We start from the raw sequence: 24,268 nt of genomic DNA, 5'->3' as shown, positions 1-24,268 counted from the left end.
TGAAATCTGACAAACCCTCCAGCCCCCCAACTTCCAGCTCTTCCAGCTGTGCCTATTTCCCTTCCGCTTCGTGACTCTTCCTACCGTGTCGGACATCATAACGCCCACCCAATCGCTCCCGTCACTAAGGGTACGTGTCTACTGCAATGCTATTTCGAGATGCCGGAGGTATCCTGAACTAGCTACCCCGCATCTTTTGAACGCATCCGCTATATCAAAATATAGCAGACGTAGGTTTCGGCATCCCTGTAACACCCCATTCCTCAACGAAGAAGGGATGTCTCAAAATGGCATTTTATTTCGAAATTTGATGCGGCGTAGATGTGCCAGTTTTTGAAATAGCCTCTTCTGAAAAAGAATCGAATACAGTGACGCCAATTATTTCAAGCTAAGGGTATAGTATAGATGCACCCTAACAGAGTGGGGTCTGTGTTCCATTACATTCATGGGTTTGCGTCTTCCATCCTCCTCCTCTTCCTGAGAGCAAACACAGAGTGGCACAGGCATTCAGAACAACCCCCAGCAGAAACTGAGCACTGCCCTGCCCACATGGGCAACACTTGGCAGAGAGGGCGTGTGAGAGAGAACAAACCATGAATGTGAAATATTAGGACAAATGGCAGGCTCAAAGGTTCTTGGGTAGATTTGGGAGAAAGGACCTAGATAGGATAGAAAAGAAGTAATTGGCATAGGTCAATAGAATAGAATAGAATAGAATAGAATAGAATAGACGTTTCCTTTGACTTTTCATCTCCGGACCATAGGCTCCTCAAGGCCAATATTTTCTCCCTCCAAGATCAGCACCATCCCGGGGCAGCGTTCACCCCAAATGGCATGACACTGCCAGACATACACACCAAGCCCAAAGAGGTAGAGTCGCAGAGGCAGTGGAAGGACAGGGGAGCATTGCTGCCATGGGAAGATGGATGTACGTTTCAGACACTCACTGGTCTTATTTCTCCCCTCCACCCAGGAATGAGTCCCAAATGGGGCTGGGGAACTGCACGGTGGTGACTCATTTCATCCTCCTAGGGATTCCCAACACCGATGGCCTCCAGACCATCCTCTTCTTCACCTTCTTAGCCTTCTACCTATGTACCCTGCTGGGCAACGGGGTCATCTTCTCCGCCATTCTCGGCGACCCTCGTCTGCACACCCCCATGTACTTCTTCCTCTGCAACCTCTCTGTACTGGACATTGGCCTTTCTTCCGTTAGCACCCCGAAATTGTTGGCCATCCTCTGGGATCAGAGCAGAGTCATCTCCCTAGGTGGGTGCATGGCCCAGGTCTTTTTCTGGCACTTCCTGGCCAGCACCGAGTGCCTGCTCCTCACCGTCATGGCCTACGACCGATACGTGGCCATCTGCCACCCGCTGCGCTACCTGCTCATCATGAACCGGAGGGTGTGCTCCCTCCTAGCTTCCGGTTCCTGGATTGCCAGCTCCTTCCACGCCACCATCCTCACCAGCCTGACCTTCACTCTGCCCTACTGCAGGTCCAACGTGGTGGACTATTTCCTCTGTGACATCTTCCCCGTGGTCAAGCTGGCCTGTGCGGACACACACGTCCTCGAGACTGTGGCCTTCACCAATATTGGTCTGGTGCCCTTGACCTGCTTCCTTCTCATCCTCGCGTCCTATGTCCGCATAATCTACGCTGTCCTCAAGATGAACTCGGCCCATGCGTGGCGCAAAGCAGCCTCCACTTGCGCCTCCCACCTGGCGGTGGTAACGCTCTTCTTTGGACCCTGTGCCCTGATCTACACCCAGCCCCACCTGAGCCAGGTGCTGGGGCCGCCCGTTCAGATCTTCAGCAACGTGGTGACACCCATGCTGAACCCGGCCATCTATGCACTGCGCAACAAGGAGGTGAAATCTGCTCTGAGAAAACTAAAAGGGGATCGGACACATGCACGTTGATGTGCGGCTAGTGCAGGGGCAGGAAGTTGAGCTGTATGAAAACGCATCCACAAATACATCTGCATGTCTCCTCTGTGGCTTTTGTGAATCTCTGTGTCTCTCGCCTTCCCTATCTGGTCTATCTGGAGCTCTAGAAATGCTCCTAAAAATCCCCAGCTGTCATAGAATCCTAGAACCCCAGGGCAGGCAGAGACCTAAAGAGACATCGAGTCCAGCCCCCTGCCCAAAGCAGGACCAACCCCAACTCAGTCATCCCAGTCAGGGATGTGTCAAGCCGAGACTTAAACACCTCTAGGGATGGAGATTCCACCCCCTCCCTAGGGAACCCATTCCAGTGCTTCCAACCCACCTAGGGAAATCGTTTTTCCTACTATCCAACCTAGACCTCCCCCACTGCAATGTGGGACCATTGCTCCTTGTTCTACCATCGGCCACCACTGAGACCAGCCTCTCTCCATTGTCTTAGGAAACGCCCTTCAGGGAGTTGAATGCTGCTACCAAATCCCCCCTTGCTCTTCTCTTCTGCAGACTAAAAAAGCTTGAATCCCTCAGTCTCTCCTTGTAGGTCAGGTACTCCAGCCCCTCCTCGTAAGTCAAGTCCCCTTCCCTTCAAGAGGGACCTTCCAAATTCTTGGCTTTCTTTCCAAATTGGAAGGAACCCGGATTGTGAGCCATGGAGATCCTCCATGAAATAGGATCCGCTCTCCGTACCCATCCAGCTCAGCATGAATGAGGTGCTCACCCGGCATGGAAACAGAGATGGGTCAGCTTCCCACTGACAGGCTCTCTTGCCCCGATTGTTTTTGCCAGTATTTGCATGTGTACGAGCCAGTATCCACCATGTGAAGCAAAGGGAAGAAAAGTTGGGCTCCCCTTTGGTATCAGGATTCCTGGAAAAAGTTTCCCCATTTCCTTCACTGTAGAATCTGTCCATTTGGGGATCCACACAGGGGAGCGACAGTTGTTCCCCCACCAGGTATTTGGGGCAAGGCGGGTCCACAGTGAGCGAGGCAGGCGCTGCTCGGTATGCACAGGAGCACAAGGGGAGAGTGGAAAGAACGTGAGTCTAAGAGGTACCCCGACACTGTTCCAAACAACCCCACGTTTTTGGTTCCTATCCCCTAGCTAGTGAACCATCCCCTCATCTTTTGGTAGAATCCAAGAATCCTAGAATCCCAGAATCTGAGATTCTGCCAACCCAGTCCCCACAAGATCAGAATCCTAGGATCCCAGGTCTGAACAAGACCTCAGGAGTCATCGAGTCCAGCCCACTGCCCAAAGCAGGACCAACCCCCACTCGACCATCCCAGCCAGGGCTTGGTCAAGCCGGGACTGAAACACCTCTAGGGATGGAGATTACACCAAACGTCTTCGACTTGCTGAAGGGCGAGCATTGCTTAAGGGAGATGCATTGAATTCAGTCGGCACCGAAGAGCACAGAGGACTTTGAAAATCTCCAGCGCAATGCCCACACCTTGAACTCTTCATGTGTTTCGTTATGGTTACGTCTACACTGCAGTGTTTGCTGCAAAAGCCTATGCAAATGAACCACGGATTAGCATATCCCCACGCTTCATTTGCATAATTTATTTAAGCTGGTTTTGTGCAAAAACATGCAGTATGGACTCTTTTCTTGCACAAAACCCCTGTTGTTTTTGCACCAAAACCCTTGCACAAAAACGGCTTGAATAAATTATGAAAATGAAGCACGGAGATATGCTAATCCACACTTCCTTTGCATAGGCTCTTGCAGCCAACGCCACAGTGTCGATGTAGCCTATAGGTGTCACCCACACACATCTCTGCCGTGTTCTGTCCACCCAACAGCAGGTGAGACCACTCCCAGGCCGGAAGGTACAGAACTCTGCTCCACAGCCTTTCCGATGGTCTGGGGGACTTTTGGCGCCTGCCATAGAGGCTCACGCCTTTCACTCCAGAAGCCACTGTTTTGATCCCACCCACAGACAGCCCAGGAACGTAGGCCGCCCAACGCTCTCCTTTCGGCCAGGTGCAAGATCCAGAGGTTCCTTTCCATGGGCACAACACAGAACCAGGTGGTGCCACCACCCTGTCACCTGGGCCAATTTCACAGCAGACCTGGGTTGCCTCCCACGTCAGTGCTTCCCCAGCGTGAGAGCGTAGAGCAGGGGTGGGCAATAATTTTTGGCTGGGGGCCACTTCCAAAATTTTAGAAGTGGCCCCGGGCTGGGCCGGAAAGATCAGGGCCTAATACAGAAGAGCAGGACCAGAATTTTTCTAGGCTTCCCCACCCCCAGACCATAATAATTGGTGTGGGGGTGGGGGAGCCCCTTTGCACCTCCCTTCCCACTAGGCACCCACATGGCAAACAGGGTTCCTCAACTTGACCCCTGAGCAAAAGGTCCACCCAAGTCGGTTGGGCGGGGTCCTTTTCCCTCTGGGTTCTCACCCATAGGTGCATCCCTCTCGGGGTCACTGTCCTTGGCCAGGGCAGAGCCAAGGTTCATAGGCCTTCTGCAGACTTCACCCCCCAGCAACTCACTCACTGCATTGGCCACTCACTGGCCACCTGCTCGCCACACCCTCCCCTGGCCAGGCAGCTGGCTGCTAATTGCACCTTCCTTGCAGCTGGCTCTACCTCCCACACATCACACATGCTCAACCCTGGCCTTTGCCAGGCAGGCTCTTCCTGGTTTGTAGCTCTGGGCAGAAACACCGACCCACCACCAGGGAGTTCGACTTCCAGGGTGTGTCTAGACTACAGGGTTTTGTCGACAAAGGTGGACTTTTGTCGACCAAACTATACTTGCGTCCACACTGCCTTGGAGTTATGTCGACATAACATCGACAAAACTCAGCAGTTTTGTCGACGGATGTAAACCTCATTCTACGAGGAATAACGCCTTTTGTCGACAGAGTTCTGTCAATAGAAGGCATTATTGCATCTACACTGTCCTTTGCGTCTACACTGTTATGTCGACAAAGCGGCTTGCTTTGTTGATAGAACTGGATGTCGTCTAGACGCTCTATGTCGACAGAAGTTTTGTCAACAGATTCTGTCGACAAAATTTATGTCGACGTAAGCCTGTAGTCTAGATATACCCCCACTGATTTTACCCTTCAGCAGGCAGAGGGGCGCGCGTACGCGTACGCGCGCACACACACACACACACACACACACACACACACACACGGTGCCTTGAGATAGAATCCTAGAACACTAGGACTGGAAGGGACCTTGAGGGGTCATTGACTCCAGTCCCTGCCCTCATGGCAGGACCCAGTACTGTCTAGACAAGCTGTGGCCAACCCGCGGCTCACGAGCTGCATGCGGCTTTTCTCCCACTGTTCGTGCAGCTCACGAAGTCGCCCCTGAGAATGGCCTCTGCCTCCCGGCTCCCCTGTACTCCCATATGGCAGCAGCTGGAGGGAGCCTGTTGAGGCCAAAAAGCATAGAAAAGCACTTCTTGCACTTCTTAAAGGGGCAGGCCTTTCTTTTTTCTTTTTTTTTGTTTTTTTGTTCTACAACTTTTCCCTGGCTCTTTGTGCTGGATCCACTAATATCTTGGCTCTTTGTCCGGAATGAGTTGGCCACCCCTGGTCTAGACCCCATCGCTGACATCCCTCAGCATCTCACTGCACAGAGTACTACATGCTTAATATACCTAAAAGCTCCAAAAACTGGGACATCTGGTCAACCCTAACTCAACGTCCATTCATTTAATGAGCCCGTGGGAAATATTTGCAAACCATGACCTTGTGTTTAAGACAAAGGAGAGGGGTGCAGGGGATGTGAAGTCCTGAACAGGCTCTGTCGAAGAGTCCCTATAGGCCTTTCAGAAACTCCCTACAGCACTACGTGCCTCAGTTTCCCCTTATGTTACCCAGGGAGAATTCAGTCCTTTGATGTTCTCATCTAGGACACGTGTGTTGCATTCAGGCTGTGACCCTCTCTTTGCATCTGTCCCGGGTGTTTCCCAAAGGGTCCCATGTCTCGATGGCAGGCTGTAGGTCCTACCATAATACCCATGCTGATGGCAGTGATTGTACACATTTGAAAAGTCCAATCTCATTACAGCTCTGGAGTTTGTGAGAGGGGACACAAGGAACGCAGCTGATGCCAACCCAGAATAACTTCTGAGTCTGGTCTCTGGGGCAGTGAGAAGGCCCAATCTGGCACTCATTAGAAATATCAAGATTTGAATGAACTCCAGTGGCTATTGCACCCTCTGGGATGTGTTCCCTGGGCTGGGGACGACACATCTACAGAGATTAATTATCCCGTCTGCTTCTACCTCTATCTTTGACTCCCAAATTAGGTGCCCCCCAGAGTAAAGGGCAGGACATGATAACAATTAGAGGAACCACAGGGGGACTTATTAAAACTGCCGTGCGAGCGCACGAGTTGAGAGGGTGAGGAGATCATTGTTGGAAACACCTCTCACAGTTGAAGGGGGCCTGAGACTTGAGGCTTTGTAGCAGAGGCCTAGAGTGAGGTCAGAGGCTTTGGCTAAAGTTGCCAGCACTTTGCAGCTGCACACATATACACAATAATTGGGGGAGGGGGTACCCGCATACATGAACGGGTAACCCCCTAATATGTCACTTGTTTGTCTCTGTGCAGAAAGACGTATCTCAGAGGCCGTTTGTGTGGCCGAGGAGGGAATGGAAATTTCCACTGCAGCCAAGCGGAATTGTCCCCCCAAGGCAGGCCCAGCTCGCAGAACCTGGCGAGACTATGGCTGGGGTTGCAGAAACGCACGTGCCAGAAAGGTGGCACCAGCATAGGTCGATCCCAGACACATTCCCCATGAAGAAGAGGAGCGCGCTGACCCATTATAAGGTCAACACGTTGGGGGCAGAAGTTTTGATCACCCCCACACCTACAAGTGAATGGGCAGTTGTGTCCATCAATAGATGACACTGCGACATCAGGGGTCTGTTTTGGAACCAGTTCTGTTCAATATCTTCATCAACAATTTAGCTATTGGCATAGAGAGGACGCTTATTAAGTTTGCAGATGATCCCAAGCTGGGAGGGGTTGTGAGTGCTTTGGAGGATAGGGTCATAATTCAAAACGATCTGGAGAAATGGTCGGAGGTCAACAGGATGAAGTTTAATAAGGACAAATGCAAAGTGCTCCACTTAGGAAGGACCAGTCCGTTTCACAGTGTGGGAAGCTATTGTCTAGGAAGGAGTCCTGCAGAAAGGGATCCAGGGGTCAGAGTGGACCACAAGTTAAACAGGAGTCAACAGTGTGATGCTGTTGCAAAAAAAGCCAACATGATTCTGGGCTGCATTCACAGGAGGGTTGTGAGCAAGACGTGAGAAGTCATTCTGCCGCTCTACTCTGCAGCTGATTAGGCCTCAGTTGGACTGTTGAGTCCAGTTCTGGGCAGCACATTTCAGGAAAGATGTGGAGAAACTGGAGTAGGTCCAGAAAAGAGCAACAAGAATGATAAAAGGCCTAGAGAACTTGAGCTAGAAGGGAAGACTGGAAGAATTGGGCTTGTTTAGTGTAGAAAGACTGAGAGGAGACGTGAGAGCGGTTTTCAGGTATCTAACAGGGTATCGCAAGGAGTTGGGAGAAAAATTGCTCCCCTTGGCCTCTAAGGATAGGACAAGAAGCAATGATTCGGGGCTGCATTCACAGGAGTGTGGTGAGCAAGACATGAGAAGTCATTGGGTTGTGTCCAGTTCTGGGCACCGCATTTCAAGAAAGATGGGTTAGATGGACGTCTATCAGGGATGACCTAGATGGCACTGGGCCATGCCATGAGGGCAGGGGACTGGACTCGATGACCTCTTGAGGTCCCTTCCAGTTCTAGTGTTCTAGGATCCTAAGATTCGGTGCAAGATGTCACCTGTTTACACCTACATCTAAAGATGTATTTCAGAGGCCAGGTCATCTTCTGACCGAGGGAAGACACAAAGACCCACCGTTCATTGATCCAGTCCATTGTTATGGGGAGACTCATGTGAGTCTACCTAGAACCACTGAACGAGGCAGGAGAACCATGCCTCGTGGGCCATGAACCCAACCGAGGGTCCGCGCCGCAAACCGAATCAATGGATTTATTCGGCAACTCGGTCGGAGACAACCAAAGGGACTGTCTGGTCAAAGCCTCCGTCAACCCATTAACTCCATAGATTCCCTTGTGCCCCTCACCTCCCCCTCTGTGCGGCGGCTCTGTATCGGAATCCATTGTAGAGTTTCCCACTACTGTAGCTAACCAACGCCAACCCCTTCGCACAGAAGCCACCCCAGACGTGGGAATGAGGCTGGGATGTTTTCTGCTTTCTTGGCGGGTAGCGAAGCAGGTTTGGTTTGGGTCAATCGGCCGTGACGCTCGAAAGGCCCTTTTTCCTGAACCCTGGTTGCACAAAGAGGAGGAGAACCGACCACGTGTGAGGCCCAGAAAGACACACAGCTACATGTGTCCCAAAGAGAAGAGGTCAGGGTCACAGCTCAAGAGCTGGCTGGACCCCAGGAAATCCACACCAGATTCTAGTCTCTTTCGTAGACACCCATTGGGACCTTCCGCAAGTCAATCAAGATGGAGAGTTTCACCAATCCGGTGGGAATTCTGTGCCCAATGCTGCTGTGAGATGAAGGAGACCGGCTCCCTTACCCAGAAAGGCTCCGTGCCTCAGTTTCCCCTCACACAACGGGGCAGAACCTCCTTACTGTGTTGGTGAGTTGGTGAACACTGACAGACAGGGTGTGTCCCGCCCTCCATCTGAGCAGCACCCGGCCCAGGGGCAACTCCCTGGCTTGTGTCGCAAGGCAGGAGGTCCTAGGTGGGCGAGAACATCCCATCCACCCTGGGATGGCTGGGTTGAATTCTTGGCTGGCAGAATCAACACAACCCCTGTGACTCCGATGAAGTTACTCCTGTTTGACACCAAGTGCGTGGATGGGAAGGGACACAACCGTAGGGAATCCCATGGGGTTCCCCTGGAATCAGGGCAGAAGGAGGAAGAGCAGAATCCGGTCCCTGTTGAAGCGGGGGATCGGGTCCCTTCTGCCCTATGGCGCTACGGCTATTCATACCGCCTGAGGGCCGGCTCCCAGGGGCCTATGTGTGTGATCTCAAATGGTGCCCACCCTCCGTTAATTGGAGGCTCTGCTGCGGTCTCAGACCGGGAGCCAGGAGGAGACCCAAGGCCCTGGTCCCATGGGGCCAGACGGGCTATAAAGACCAAGGAGAGCCGCAGGGAGGCTGGAAGTGCTGAGAAAGCCATGGGGCGGGCAGCAGCATGGGGCAATATGCTTCCGGCAGCCCTTGTTCAGGTCAGCGGGCATTAGGGCTCCTTGCAAGCACCCAGGCTGTGCCCCTGTCCCGGCCGAGGGGCCACAGGGATGAGACAGATGGAAGACGCTAGAGCCACCGCCGAGAGATAGTTAGGGAGAATTGCCGTCAGCTGGAAGGACCACTCCCGATGCAGCCAGTGTAAGGTTTCTGCTTTGGAAAAGATCTTCCATCTCTCTCCCTCTGTCTCTGCCTGTCTCTGAACCGGTCACTGTCCACATCGCACCTGGGGGAAATATTGTCCCTGGAGCAAAATCGGTCCCTCCGTCCTCCCGTGTGCGGCACCCGCCAGCCCATCTCTGCCTCATTCACCTCCCTCTCCCCGTAGCCCCGACCTTCCAGCGTCTCCCCTTGGCTCTTCGTTTCCTGCTTAGGGACACTTCCCGGCAAACAGCCAACCCTTCCGCACTGGCCCACAGGTCTCACCTTAACCCTTCTCTGGCATGAAATCAGACAAACCCCGCCAGCCCCCAACTTCCAGCTCTTCCAGCTGTGCCTGTTTCCTTTCCCGTTCGCGCCTCTTCCTTCCTTCTCGGACCCCATAACGCCCCCTCCCCAACCGTCCCCCTCACTAACAGAGCTGGGACCATTCTCCATCACATTCCCTGGTCTGCCTCTTCCATCCTCCTCCTCTTCCTGAGGGCAAACACAGAGCAGGCTGGGCACGCAGAACAACCCCCAGGCGAAACAGGGCGCTGCCCTGCCCATATGGGCACACCTGGAAGAGAGCATGTGTGAGCATGATCCATAGAATCATAGCGCACTAGAATAGGTAGGAAGATCAAGGGGTGATAAGTCCAGTCCCCTGCCTTCACGGCAGGACCTAGCATTGTCTAGATCAGTGTTTCTCAACCAATGGTATGACTACCATTAGGGGTAGTCAAGAGGAGTCTGGGGGGTACATCAATGCAACCGAAATTTGGAGAAAACTGAATTTTTCTTTTACGTCTTGTAGCACTTTATTATATTGGTAGTCTTTGCACCCCAAAATGTCATCCCCTGCCCAGCTATGATTAAGTTATTTAAACAAACGTGTTGCAACAGTAGAAAAAGTGTGTATCTGAAAATTGTACGTACTAGGGGTACTGATAATTGTTTTTTTTAAAGGGGGTGTGACATAGTGGGGGGTACCTTGCTGGTTGCTATGCTGGGGCTGTGGGTGACCCCCGCTGGCTGCTGTTTGTAGCACGGCCCAGCAGACAGGGGATGAGTCACTAGGTAAGGGTCTCTCAACCTGTCCGACCAGCTACCCCCCAGGGAGAGAAACAAAGGAAGGTGGAATGCTGCCATTGGCTGGGGGGCAGGGCTGGAAGAGTTTTAGTTTCTGTCTGAGAAGCAGGGGAGAAGGAGCTAGGGAGGGGGCTGGGATTGTAGGGTCCAGCGACCCCCCCATCTCAAGGGGGGCACTGAGGCCTCTTAGCCCCAGTTCCTGTAACCAGATTACATCTGTGCTGTGCTGTATCCTGGAGAAGCAATAAACTCCCTCTATTCTACTGGCTGGTGGAGTCTGTCCGTGCCATTACAGGGATGCAGGAGACGGGCTACCCCAACGCGCCGTCACAGGGAGTACTTGCAATATTTTTTAAGAAACACGTATTTTATTAAAAAAAAAAGTTTGAAAATCACTGATCTAGACCATCCCGGACAGGTGTGTCTCTAACCTGAACTTACATGTCTCCAGGAACGGAGATTCTGCAACCCCCCTCAGCATCTTATTCCCGTTTTTCACCTCCCGGAGGGGTAGGAAATTTTTCCTAGTGTGCAACCTCAACCTCTCTTGCTGCAGTTTAAGCCCATTGCTTCTTGTCCTGTCCTCAGAGGCCAGGAAGAACAATTTAGCTCCCTTCTCCTTGTGACACCTTTCTCAGTACTTGAAAATAACTAGGACTGAGAAATATTAGACACAAATGGCAGGCTTGAAGGTACTTTGGTTAGAATTGGGGGGTACGGGCCAAGAGAGGATAGAAAAGAGGCAATTGGCATGGGTCAAAGATATAGACTAGACTAGACTAGACTAGACGAGACTAGATGTCCTCTTTTTCCATTTGCATTGTGGGCCCTTCAAGAGACACCATTCCTTGTCCCATGCTCAAATGTAGCTCGGTGATGCCTTCGCCCCAAATGGCATGACCATAACAAAACGATATACCACAGCTAAAAGAGATTCGTTGGGACAGTGGATGGAAGGGTGTGATTTACCATTAGGGGACAAAAAGGCTTTTTAAATTATTTCAATGATTTTCTGTCCTTATTTCTCGCCTCCACCCAGGAACGAGTCCAAAATGGACCTCGGCAACCGCACGACGGTGACTCATTTCATCCTCCTAGGGATCCCCAAAACCGAGGGTCTCCAGACCATCCTCTTCTTCACCTTCTTAGCCTTCTACCTCTGCACCCTGCTGGGCAACGGGGTCATCTTCTCCGCCGTCCTTGGCGACCCCCGGCTGCACACCCCCATGTACTTCTTCCTCTGCAACCTCGCCATTCTGGACGTTGGCATCTCTTCCGTCAGCTCCCCGAAATTGCTGGCCATCCTCTGGGGAAAGAACAAAGTCATCTCCCTAGCGGGGTGCGTGTCCCAAGTCTTCTGCTGGCACTTCCTGGGCAGCACCGAGTGCTTGCTCTACACCATCATGGCTTATGACCGCTACGTGGCCATCTGCCACCCGCTGCGCTACCTGCTCATCATGAACCGCAAGGTGTGCGCCCTCCTGGCTGCCGGTGCCTGGATCGCCAGCGCCTTCCACTCTGCCATCCTCTCCAGTCTGACCTTCACGCTGCCCTACTGCCGGTCCAACGTGATAGACTATTTCCTCTGTGACATCTTCCCCGTGGTCAAGCTGGCCTGCGCGGACACTCGCATCATTGAGAGTGTGGCCTTCACCAACATCGGTCTGGTGCCCTTGACCTGCTTCCTCATCGTGCTCATGTCCTACGTCCGCATCGTGTACTCCGTCCTCAAGATGAACTCGGCCAGCGCCTGGCGCAAAGCGACCTCCACTTGCACGTCCCACCTGGCGATGGTGACACTTTTCTTTGGACCCTGCGCCCTGATCTACACCCAGCCCCACCTGAGCCATGTGCTGGGACCACCCGTTCAGCTCTTCAGCAACACAGTGACGCCCATGCTGAACCCGGCCATCTACACGCTGCGCAACAAGGAGGTGAAAGCCGCGCTGAAAAAACTGTGGGGGGACGTCACGCCGGCACGTTGGCGTTTAACGTAACGAAATTGGATGTGGATAAATGTAAAGGGATGCACATTGGAAAACATAATCCCAACTCTATGTACGATATGATGGGGACTAATTTAGCTACAACTGCTCAAGAGAGAGATCTTGGCGTCATTATGGATATTTCTCTGGAAAGATCCACTCACCGTGCAATGACAGTCAAAAAAACAAACTACATTTTAGGAATCATTAATAAAAGTATAGTGAATAAGATGGAGAACATCTTATCGCCTCTCTATAAATCCATGGGACACCCACATCTTGAATACTGCATCCAGATGTGGTCACCTCATCTCAAAAAAGATCTCTTGGCATTGGAAAAGGTTCAGAAAAGGGCATAAAAAATGAGGAGGGGCTTGGAATGAGTCCCCTATGAAGAGACATTAAAAAGACAGGGACTTTTCAGCTTGCACAGAAGGAGACGAAGGGGGGGGGGGGTAGGATAGTGGTCAATAAAATCATGACTGATGTGGAAAAAGTGAATAACGAAAAGTTATTTACTTATTCCCACAATATAAGAACTAGGGGTCACCAAATGAAATCAGTAGGCAGCAGGTTTAAAACAAACCAAAGGAAGCTTTTCTTTACTCAGTGCCCAGTCAATCTGTGGAACTCCTTGCCAGAGGATGTGGTGAAGGCCAGGACATTAACAGGGTTCAAAAAAGAGCTAGATAGCCATTGATGGACCTCCATGAATCTATCAGCCACGATGGGTAAGAATGGTGTCCCTAGCCTAGTGGACGTTTGTCAACAAAACTAGACCTGCGTCTACACTGCCGCCGAGTTCTGTCAACATAACGTTGGTGGAACTCGGCAGTTTTGTCGACGGCAGTAAACCTCATTCTACGAGGAATAACGCCTTTTGTCAACAGGCTTGCTTTGTCGACAGAACTGGCTGCAGTCTAGACGCTCTTTGTCGACAGAAGCTTTGTTGACAGTATCTGTCGACAAAACTTCTGTCGACAAAAGCCTGTCGTCTAGCCAGACCCTCAGTCTCCACACCTTCCTGTGTTGCATCATAGGTGTAACCCGTGCACCTCCTGCCAGCCGTGTTCTGTGTTCTATCCCGCTCAGCAGCAGGTGAGACCACTCCCAGCCCCGAAGGTACAGGAGTCTGCTCCACAGCCTTTCTGATCTTCTGTGGGTCTTTTGGCACCTGCCACAGAGGCCCACTCCTTTTGCCACTGTTTTGATCCCACCCTGGAACAGCCCAGGGCCATCCAATGCTCTCCTTTCGGCCAGGTGGAGCCAGCAGGAACCAGGGCGAGGTTGAATATCCAGAGATAGCAGGTTTAAAACTAATAAGCCAAAGTTCTTCTTCACACAGCATGTAGTCTACCTGTGGAACTCCTTGCCAGAGGAGGCTGTGAAGGCTAGAACTATAACAGAGTTTAAAGAGAATCTAGCTAAATTCATGGAGGTTAGGTCCATAACAGGCTATTAGCCAGGGGGTAGGAATGGTGTCCCTGGCTTCTGTTTGTCAGAGGCTGGAGATGGATGGCAGGAGACAAATCGCTTGATCATTGTCTTCGGTCCATCCCCTCTGGGACACCTGGCAATGGCCTCTGTCGGCAGACAGGATACTGGGCTAGATGGACCTTTGGTCTGACCCAGTACTGCCGTTCTTATGTTCTTATGGTTCCTTTCCATGGGTGAACACAGAACCAGCTGGCGACGCCACCTTGTGACCTGGGCCAATTTCACAGCACACTTGTGTTGCCTCCCAAGTTAGTGCTTCCCCAGAGTGTGAGTGTAGAGACATCTGGATAAAGGGAGGGAGGCACGTTGGTTTTAACCCGAGGAAACATGGCAAACAGGGTTCCTCAACTCAACCCGTGAGCAAAAGGCCCACCCAAGTCGCTTGGGCGAGGTCCTTTTTCCCTCCGGGTCCTCACCAGTAGGTGCATCCCTTTCAGGATTGCTGTCTTTGGCCAGGGCAGAGCCAAGGTTCAGAGGGGCTTCTGCAGAGTTCATCCTCCACCAACTCACTCGCTGCATTGGCCGCTCACTGGCCACTGCTCACCACACCGGCCAGCCAGCTGGCCACTCATTGCACCTTTCCACCAGCCGGCTCTGCCTCCCACACCCACTCAACCCTGGACTTTGCCAGGAAGGCTCTTCATGGTTTGTAGCTCTGGGCAGAAACACCGTCCCACCACCAAAGAGTTCGACTTGCTCTCATTCCTGCAGGCAGCGGGAACGCACCCCTGAAGCCGGGGATCTATCAGCATTCACAGGGGTGCTGTGAGCAAGACACAAGAAGTCATTCTTCCGCTCTACTCTGCACTGATTAGGCCTCAGCTGGAGTCTTGTGTTCAATTCTGGGCCCTACATTTCAAGAAAAATGGGGAGACATTGGAGAAGGTGCAGAGAAGAGCAACAAGAATGTTGAAAGGTCGAGAGAACATGAGCTAGGAGGAAAGGCTGCAAGAATTGGGTTTGTTTAGTTTGGAAAGGAGAAAACAGAGAGGCGAAATGAGAGCGGTTTTCAGGTATCTAAAGGGTGTCACAAGGAGGAGGGAGAAATATTATTCTCCTTAACGTCTGAGAATAAGACAAGAAGCAATGGGCTTAAGTTGCAGCAAGAGAGGTTGAGGTTGGACATCAAGAAAAACTTCCCACCTGTCAGGGTGGTGAAACACTGCAATAAATTGCCCAGGGTGGTTGTGGAATCTCCATCACTGGAGATATTTAAGAGCAGGTTGGACAGACACCTGCCAGGGATGGTCTAGACCAGTGGTCCCCAACCTTTCGTGGCTGCCGGGTGCCCGGGGGCGGGGCTACTCATGCACTGTGCTTCGGGGGCGGGGCTACGTATGCGCCGCATGCCGGGGGGCAGGGCCACCCACACACCACACGCCCGGGGCGAGCACTGTGCACATGCTGCGCGCCCGGGTTAGGGGCCACCCACGTGTCCTGCACCTGAAGCTGGCACTGCGCATGTGCTGCGCACCCGGGACAGAGGCCGCCTATGCGCCACACGCCCAGGGCAGGGGCCGCCCACGTGCCTGGAGTTGGCACCACGCATGTTCTGCGTGCCAGGGACACGGCCAGCCCAATGTTTCAGCGAGCGCACATAAATGTCCCGGCGGGCACCATGGCACCCACGGGCACTGCGTTGGGGACCACTGGTCTAGACGGTGCAGGGTCCTGCTGCGAGGGCAGGGGACTGGACTCAATGACCTCTTGACCCTCAATGACCTCTTCCAGTTCTAGTGTTTTATGATTCTAGCTCCCTGCGAGGTTTACCAGAGCAATCGATAAAGGGTTCTTTTGTCGACCACACCACGTCTAGACTACCGCGCTGTGTCGGATCAGCTGATCGTCGGCACAGCGCGGCGGCCATTTTAATTTGAACAAAGTGGGGGTTATTTAAATCCCCGCGTCTTTGACTATGCCGAGTAAACTACTTTACATCCTCCATCGACGGAGCCATGTCGTCTAGACGCACCCCTGTATGCATTGCTCTGTAGAGCTCACTGACTAATAAATTAGATTATCTCTAATCGGCTCTGTGTTGAAGCAAATCCAGAATCTTGTTCATCTGTGGCCCTGGGAGTTGACCACAGGAATCGATACAGCTCCTCCAATTCCACGGCAGGGACACCTGATTGACGTAGCTGGGAAGCAGCTCCCCAGAAAACAGGACAGGAGGACCAAGAGCAGAATCTGGACCCTGGCGGAGCTGGGGATCGGGCCCGTTCTGTTCCATGACAATACACGTGTTTATGAGGCCCATGGGTCCATGAGTTTATCTGACATAATTCCCAAGCTCTGTTAATTGGCAATTCTGTCAACATCTCAGACCAGAATCCTGGTGTGATTCCAGGCCCTGGTCCCAGAGGGCCCAAAGGGGATATAAAGCCAGTGAGAGCTGTAAGGAGCTGGAAGTGGTGGGAAAGCTGTAAGGCGGGCAGCAGCGTGGGACGATGTACCGCGGGGAGCCCTTGTTCGCTTTGGCGTGGGATAGGGCACCTGGATGACTACCAAATGCCCAGGCTGTGCCCTTGTCCTGGCCGATGGGCCATTGGGCTGAGACAGCTGGAAGACGCTAGACAGGAATCCTAGGAAAGGAGAATTCCCGTCAGCTGGACGGACTACTCCCGATGCAGCCACTGTAAGTCTCCTGCTTTGGGAAAGATCTTCTCTCTCTCCCTCCGGCTGACTCGGAGTCTGTCACCATCTCATGCTGAGGGAGGTATCAGCTAAATGTTTTCTTCAGAGGAAATTTGATCTAGCTGTTTGTCCGTCCATCCATCCACCCATCTGCCTGCCCATCCATCCATCCATCCATCCATCCATCCATCCATCCCTGGGCTTCCTGCCTCTGTTTCATGGATCTCCCCCTCCCCATCTGTTCTGACCCCAACCTGACCATGCCTCCCCGTCAGCTCTGCCTTGTGAACCCCACCAGCAAAACACAACTGGGCGCTTCCCTATGGTCCTTCCGATCTCACCCTCTGTCACACGACCGGACCCAGCCTGCTGATCCCGGCCGAGCGATGACCCACTGCAGCCAAGGAGACCAGAACTATGTGTGCTGTGGGGGTGCTAATAAACACTGGGGCAAACAGTGCACTGTTGGGGAAACCTCACTCCCCTGGGGTACAGAGTCCCCAGAAGGGTCCGAGGCTGGAGGTCAAAGCAGTGAGGCAGGAGAGAAACCTAGAAGGAAAACTTTATTCGGCAGGCAGGCAGGCTGACAGCTACCAGAGTGAGAGCAGCAGCAGCCCCGAGAGACAGGTTCAGGGACCCTTTATACAGTATGCTCAGACAGTTTAGTTGTTGATCATTTTCTTTAACATAGCAAAGTCTCAGCAGTAGTACTCGGAGACCTTTCTGTTCACACCAGGAGTGCTAGAAGTCAGTTTTACAGTACAAAGCCACATGAGAACCTGAGTGACAAAGCAAACTGTGACAAAGATAAGAGTTTACATGACAATTTGTGACAGACTAGGCGTTGCCATGAAGTCGAGATGGGAGGCATTGGAAGGGTCTTGATTAGAGTTAAGATGATTTTTCTCTGTTACAGGGAGAGGGGTCTGGAAAACTTTTAACCCTGACAGCAGTTTTCTTTTAGAGAGTTTTGATTTCCTGCACAGTCCCCCCCTTAGACACAATTAGAATTATTTGATTTTTCTCCCACATCACCAGGGGATGGTCCATTGAATGCATTGATACTACCAGTATTTTGTCTCTGGGGAACTGGCTGGTGGCAGCTCCCCAGATGTGGCATATGTCTGAGTAACACTGGCCAGTCAAATCTTTTTCACTTTATCAGCTATACTTATTTGCCAGGACAATAATGATCAGCTGATTATGAGTTTTCTAATGGAATTATTTGATTTTTCTCCCACAGCACCCTGGCTACGATGTAAATCACATCAAGTCAGGCAGTATGGCCGCTTCCCTAGCGCCCCTCGTTCCAGCCTCAGGGACTATATCGATTTCCTTTCTCTTCCTTCCTTTTCCTTCTCTAGCCTCAGCAAATACCCCTCACACCATTAACCAAGTTGGGGCAGCTCTTCGCCACGTGCTTTGCACGTCCCATCCTCCCCCTCTTCCTTCTCACGACCACAGTGCATCCCGTGTAGTTATAACAACAAAACCCGACCAAAACTCGATGCCAAAACACACGGCCTCTCCGGAGAGGGTGAGCGTGAGAGAAAAAGAACAAATCACAGATGGGAAATGCTACTCACAAATGGAAGGCTCTATGGCAGGGCTGGGGGAACCTTTTTGGGGTCAGAGGCTGCTGACCCACAGAAAAATCAGTCGGGGGCCACACACGTGAAAAGAATAAAAATCCCACATTCTCCACACACCAGATTATGGGGGGGCCACCCTGGTAGTTTTCGTGTGCTCCAGCCGCATGGTGGGGCAGCAGGGGGGCTGGAGCAGCAGCATAGGTTCCCCAATAGCAGGGGGATGCCCCAAGCTTTGAGGGGCCAGATCTAGGCAAGTTGGGGGCCGCCCCCAGCCCTGAGATTCCACACCCCTGCTCTCTGGTACTTTGGTTAGGATTGGGGATAAAGATAAAAACAAAAGTAAAGAAATTAGAATAGAATAGAATAGAATAGAATAGAATAGAATAGAATAGAATAGAATAGAATAGAATTCCCCTTCGTTTGCTCCTCTTTCTACCGTAGGACGGTCAAGGCATTCCATGCTTAGCACCAGCCCGGTGCAGCGCTCACCCCAAATGGCATGACACTGCCAGACCATGCCCAATGAAAGTGAGTCATGGGGGTGGTAGGAGGAAGGGGGAATCTTGCAAGCAATAGGACGACAGGTCTTTTCCTTTCAGTAACTCACCGGCCTTCTTTCTCTCCCCTGCCCCAGAAATGAGACCCACATGGGTCTGGGGAACGGCACGGCAGTGACTCATTTCATCCTCTCCGAGCTCCCCAACACCGAGGGTCTCCAGACCGTCCTCTTCATCACCTTCTTAGTCTTCTACCTCTGCACCCTGCTGGGCAACCTGCTGATCTTCTTCGCCATCCTCGCCGATCCTCGCCTGCACACCCCCATGTACTTCTTCCTCTCCAACCTCGCCGTGCTGGACATTGGTTTTTCCTCCATCAGCACCCCCAAAATGTTGGCCAACCTCTGCTGTCAACACAAGGTCATCTCTCTGGGTGAGTGCATGTCCCAGGTCTTTTTCTACCACTTCCTGGGCAGCACTGAGTGCCTGCTCTACACCGTCATGGCCTACGACCGGTACGTGGCCATCTGCCACCCGCTGCGCTACCTGCTCATCATGAACCGCAGGGTGTGCGCCCTCCTAGCTGCCGGCACCTGGATTGCCAGCTCCTTCCATGCCACCATCCTCACCAGCCTGACCTTCACACTACCCTACTGTGAGTCCAATGTGGTGGACTATTTCTTCTGCGACATCTTCCCTTTAGTCAAGCTGGCCTGTGCGGACACGCACATCATTGAGACTGTGACTATGACCAATGTGGGTTTGGTCCCCTCGACTTGCTTCCTCCTCATCCTCATGTCCTACCTCCGCATCATGCTCTCCGTCCTGAAGATGAGCGCGGGCAAAGGGAGACGCAAAGCGGCTTCTACTTGCGCCTCTCACCTAGCGGTGGTGACGCTCTTCTTTGGGCAATGCGCCCTGATCTATACCCAGCCCCAGCGGAGCAAAGCGCTGGTGACCTCTGTGCACATCTTCGGCAATGTGGTCACGCCCATGCTGAACCCGGCCATCTACACACTAAGGAACAAGGAGGTGAAAGCGGCACTGAGAAAACTGAAGGGAAGTCAAACACCTGCGCATTGACGTGCAGTAGCTGCAAGGGTAGTAAGTAGGACTTCATGGAAATCCATCGTCAAATACATTTGTATGGCTGCTCTATGGCTTTGGGGAACTTTGCCCTCTCCCCACACAGCCCCATCTGTCCATCTGGAGCTCCATGCATTGTAATGATGCTTCCCCAAATCCCTCGAACTCTGTGGCATGCAGTCGGGGAGACCGTTTTTAACACTTCCCAATGGGATCAGAATTCCAAGGAACTGGAGAGCTGGATTTTGTCAATTTTTGTCAATCTCTCCCATGTTACACAGCTCTGTAGAAGTAAGCGCAGCATCTTCTTGTCAGCTGACAGTCAGGGCAGTGTGTGTGTGTTTCCTAGAAAAGGTTTAACGTTCGTGTTTTTACTGCTAGGACCGGGCCTTAAAGGTGCCCCAACAGATCTGTCACCTGGGAGTGACACAGATCTAAATGCTCAAGCTCTTCCTATGTCTGTCCTTTTATGACCGGCTGAAGTTCTTTGAAATTGTGCTTGGTTTTGTTACAGCAACTGAGGGATTCAGGTTAAAAACTTAAACAATTACAGGTTTATTAAAGAAGCTTATAAATCATATGGTTACAATGGCTATTGCTCTATTTCTTAAATGTTAGCAAATATATATATAGATCTTAAAAATTGTTACAGGAAAATAAAGATAGAAACTAGAAATAATGGTACCAAGTGACAGCTTAATCTTTAAAGAGCTCTAACACTAAGTATATATATACTTAAACAAAGGACCACATTCAGATGCAATTTTTACCCCCTTCTGTGTCTCTCGACTCCAGCGGGTCAAGCCAGGGCCGGTCCCTCAATTCCTAGGAAAGACGAATACGAGGTGGGCATTCCCGTTGAACCTCGGGAGGTCAAACACCTAACCCGACCAGCAGATAGATGGTAGATTGACACTCAGAGAAAATGTGCTTCTGGACCCATCTTTATACCCCTGGGGGCCCGTATCCTCTTTCTTATCTAAGATGCCAAATTGTACTGGTCTGTTTTGTGGCGCCAGTTCTTACAAGCAAGTTTCAAGTTAATTTACACTTGCAAGAGAGATAACAAAATTGTGAGTACTAGGCATTTTTTTACTGGGCGAGAGATTCCTCCCCCCGTGGACAGCCGTGTGTTCGTATCAATATGGGTTTGAGTCCAGGGCACTCTTCAGCAGCCTCTTGGTCAGCAATTGGCATATCTCTGTTTACAGCCATTCACGGTCACAGCAGCCTGGGCCTTCTGTTCTGTGTTCCCTGTATGCTCCAGGCAAGCAAAAATGGATGTTACAAGGGGGGGCTTTGAAAAGAGGAGAATCCGGGGGGATAGGAGAAAGGTCTTGGAAAGAGTGAATAAAGAAATGTGATTTACTTGTTCCCACAATATAAGAACTAGGGGCCACCAAATGAAATCAATAGTCAGCAGGTTTAAAAGAAACAAAAGGAAGTTTTTCTTCACTCAGCGCACAGTCAACCTGTGTAGGAATCTTAGTGTCTGCTGATCTTGCAAACGGCCTCTTACAGCCTGTAGCAGATTCCTTGCATTACAGCTCTTAACTATTGCCTCTATACTGAATCTACCCCTTCATATATTAATGAATGAATCGAAATCAGCACGACCAGATAATTAGCACGATAGGCAAGTCGCTTGATGGGCTACGCTCTCCGTGGTCCTGGAAGCAACTGACATGTCCGTGTGGATCCTAGGCAGGAGAACTCTGCCCGCCACCCCATGACTCCCATTGGCTGCAGCGCCTTATTCCCAGCCAATGGGAGGTGAGGAGTCAGTACTTCGGGCCAGGTGTGGGGGCAGCATGCAGAGCCTCCCTTCCTCCCTACCACCCCCCGCCCCCCGGCCCTAGACAACCTGTGCAACTAGATTCCAGAGATGTCACTTTGAAGAGCCTCAAACAGTCAGGGAAGGCAGGTAGGTCCATTTAGCTCCTCTATGATACCAGACTTTTAGTGGCCTAAAATCTCCCGGATTGGGGTTAGCAATTTTGAGGGGTATCCAACCCAATTCCAGAAGACCCCCAGCCAATCTGGAAGGGTGGCAACCCTAGTTTACTTGATGCTGTGAGACGGGAGTGGGGTTACCAGGCTAGATCGTGGGAAGGAAGGGCTGGGAATCCTCTTGTAGTACCACCTTGGAGTCTGGAGGGGAGCAGGATCTAAGGAGAAGAGTGGAGGTAGGAGGGGACTGGAGGGTCCAGACACCTGATAGGAGGACAGGGGGTGGGGCTGAACCCCCAAAAAAGGCAATTGAATGAACTGATTGCATACAATGTCATAGTGCAGAAATGTATGTCTGGTAAGGTCTTGCATGGAAGCATGTAGCGGTCTGGACTTGAAAGCCAGGCTGAGGTCTGAATACAGACTGTGGTTATGAATCTCGGTCTTTAACAGTATGCTTAGGACCCCTGCCACAAACCTCAACCCTTCCCAACACAGAGTAAGGTGGCCACCTGCCTGGTTTTTATCCCTCCCCAGCCTGGCGAAAATGAACAAGGGAAGGGGAGGGGAGATGGAGTGGGTGAGGCAGGGGTGTTTGCTTTGAAAGTTGGCGATCCTATGGGCAGCATGGTGGAATTTTCCTGAACTTGTGTACACAGCCTTTCCAGGATCTGAACCCTAGAGAAATCAGTCTGACACCTTATAGAGGTCTACACAGTGTAACCTCATGAAATTCACCCTTTTTCTCCATGTAAGGAGAGACATATGCACAGACTCCTCTCCCCAGCCTCCAGGCAGTAATTACTTACACTGGGTTTATTGCTACGCAAAAGTGATTGTATTAGGTATAAGTGACGGATGGCAAAACAAGGAGCAATGGTCTCATGTTGCAGTGGGGGAGGTCTAGGTTGGATATTAGGAAAAACTATTTCCCTAGGAGGGTGGGAAGTGCTGGGATGGGTTCCCTAGGGAAGGGGATGGAATCTCCATTCCTAGAGATGTTTAAGTCTCGGCTTGACAAAGCCCTGGCTGGGTTGATTTAGTTGGGTTGGTCCTGCCTAGAGCAGGGGGCTGGACTTGATGACTCCTGAGGTCTCTTTCAGCCCTAGGATTCTATGATTCTAAGTGGTTATCAGAGATAGCAGACAAAACAAAGTAGGTAACTGAGCAAAATAAACAAACATGCAAACCAAGCTTAATGCAGCAAAGAAATTCATTGCATGTACGATCGCACTCTAAATGTGGTTCAAATTATCTTCACACCCAAACGCTCTTCCTGTCTAGCCCAGGTTTCTTACCCCACTTTGGTCTTAGCTGTTTTCAGCCATCATCTTGGATGGGGTAGCTGGGGAGAATTGACGACCAGGATCACCTAACTCCTCCCCCTTAAATAGGATTTGCAAAAGGCAGGAGTCTGACACACCCTCACCAGCTACTCATAGAAAATTACCGAATTCAAGATGGGTTCCAGCATCAGCCGACATGGTCAGATATCTGTGTAGCCATTCGGAACAGGCTGACTTACACGTTCCCAGTAAGGTTTAGCTCTTTTACAGTTCATTGTCTCTGGGTATGTCTACACTACAAAGTTAGTTCGAACTAACTTAGTTCGAATTAGTTAATTCGAACTAAGCTAGTTCGAACTAACGCGTCTAGAACTAAAAACTAGTTCGAACTAGCGTTTTGCTAGTTCGAACTAGCAAGTCCACATTGAGTGGACTCTGAACAGGGCTTAAGGATGGCCGGAAGCAGTGCCGGCAGGGCATAAAAGGAGGACTTAGAGCATGGAGATGCTGTCTCAGGCTAGCCGAGGGCTGCGCTTAAAGGGTCCCGACCCCCACCCCGGACACACAGTTCTAAGGGGTGCCCCGCTTGCAAAGAAGTTCTGGCTTGGAGTGCCCTGAGTGCCCACACTGGGCACATCACACCACTCGGCCATCAGCCCGGCTGCACTTGCCGCAGGCTGCCATCTGGGGAGAGGGAGTAATTGGGGGGCTGCAGGAGAGCTTCCACCCCCAGAAGCCCGCAGAGCCAGCCCAGTCCACCCCATCGGGGGCTCATACCCCATTCCTCCCTCACCTCCTTCCACTTACCCTTCCTTAGCCCCCCTTCTTATTGATGTACAAAATAAAGATAACGTTTCTTCCAACATTGACTCTGTCTTTATTGAAAAAAAACTGGGGGAGACTGGGAAAAGGAGGTGGGAGAGGGGAAGAGAAGGCTGGGAGAGGGGAGGGCAACTAACATGATCAGGGGTTGGGAACAGGTCCCAGATGAAGAAAGGCTACAGAGACTGGGACTGTTCAGCTTAGAAAAGAGGAGACGGAGGGGGGACAGGATAGAGGTCTCTAAAAGAAGGGGTTGGGTGGAGAGGGTGCATTCAGAAAAGTTCTTCCTGAGTTCCCATAAAGAAGGACTAGAGGACACCAAAGAAAGGAATGGGTAGCAGGCTTGAAACTAGTAAGAGAAAGTTGTTCTTCTTCACAAAGCAAATAGTTAACCTGTGGAACTCCTTGCTGCAGGAGGCTGTGAAGGCTACAACTAGAACAGAGTTTAAAGGGAAGTGAGATAAAGTGATGGAGG

At 51.5% G+C, this 24,268-nt stretch overlaps 3 protein-coding genes across 3 annotated transcripts; all 3 read left to right on the top strand.

Annotated features, from left to right (window-relative positions):
- Positions 1 to 986: 986 nt before the first annotated feature.
- On the top strand, positions 987 to 1,919 carry LOC102453517 (olfactory receptor 10D3-like). Its single transcript, XM_006126710.4, has one exon. It carries the CDS (start codon positions 987 to 989, stop codon positions 1,917 to 1,919), a length of 933 nt encoding a protein of 310 aa, XP_006126772.3.
- A 9,574-nt stretch (positions 1,920 to 11,493) lies between these two features.
- Positions 11,494 to 12,505, top strand: LOC102453264 (olfactory receptor 10D3-like). The gene has a single exon (XM_006126709.3). It carries the CDS (start codon positions 11,494 to 11,496, stop codon positions 12,436 to 12,438), a length of 945 nt encoding a protein of 314 aa, XP_006126771.2. The 3' UTR covers positions 12,439 to 12,505.
- Positions 12,506 to 18,799: 6,294 nt separating this feature from the next.
- Positions 18,800 to 19,732, top strand: LOC102453006 (olfactory receptor 10D3-like). Its single transcript, XM_006126708.3, has one exon. It carries the CDS (start codon positions 18,800 to 18,802, stop codon positions 19,730 to 19,732), a length of 933 nt encoding a protein of 310 aa, XP_006126770.3.
- The last annotated feature ends 4,536 nt before the right edge of the window (positions 19,733 to 24,268 follow it).

This window comes from Pelodiscus sinensis, chromosome 30 (assembly GCF_052426305.1).
Source record: "Pelodiscus sinensis isolate ZL-2025 chromosome 30, ASM5242630v1, whole genome shotgun sequence".
NCBI lineage: Eukaryota > Metazoa > Chordata > Testudines > Trionychidae > Pelodiscus > Pelodiscus sinensis.
The sequence above is the reverse complement of the archived record's forward strand: the minus strand, read 5'-3'. Positions and strand labels throughout refer to the sequence as shown.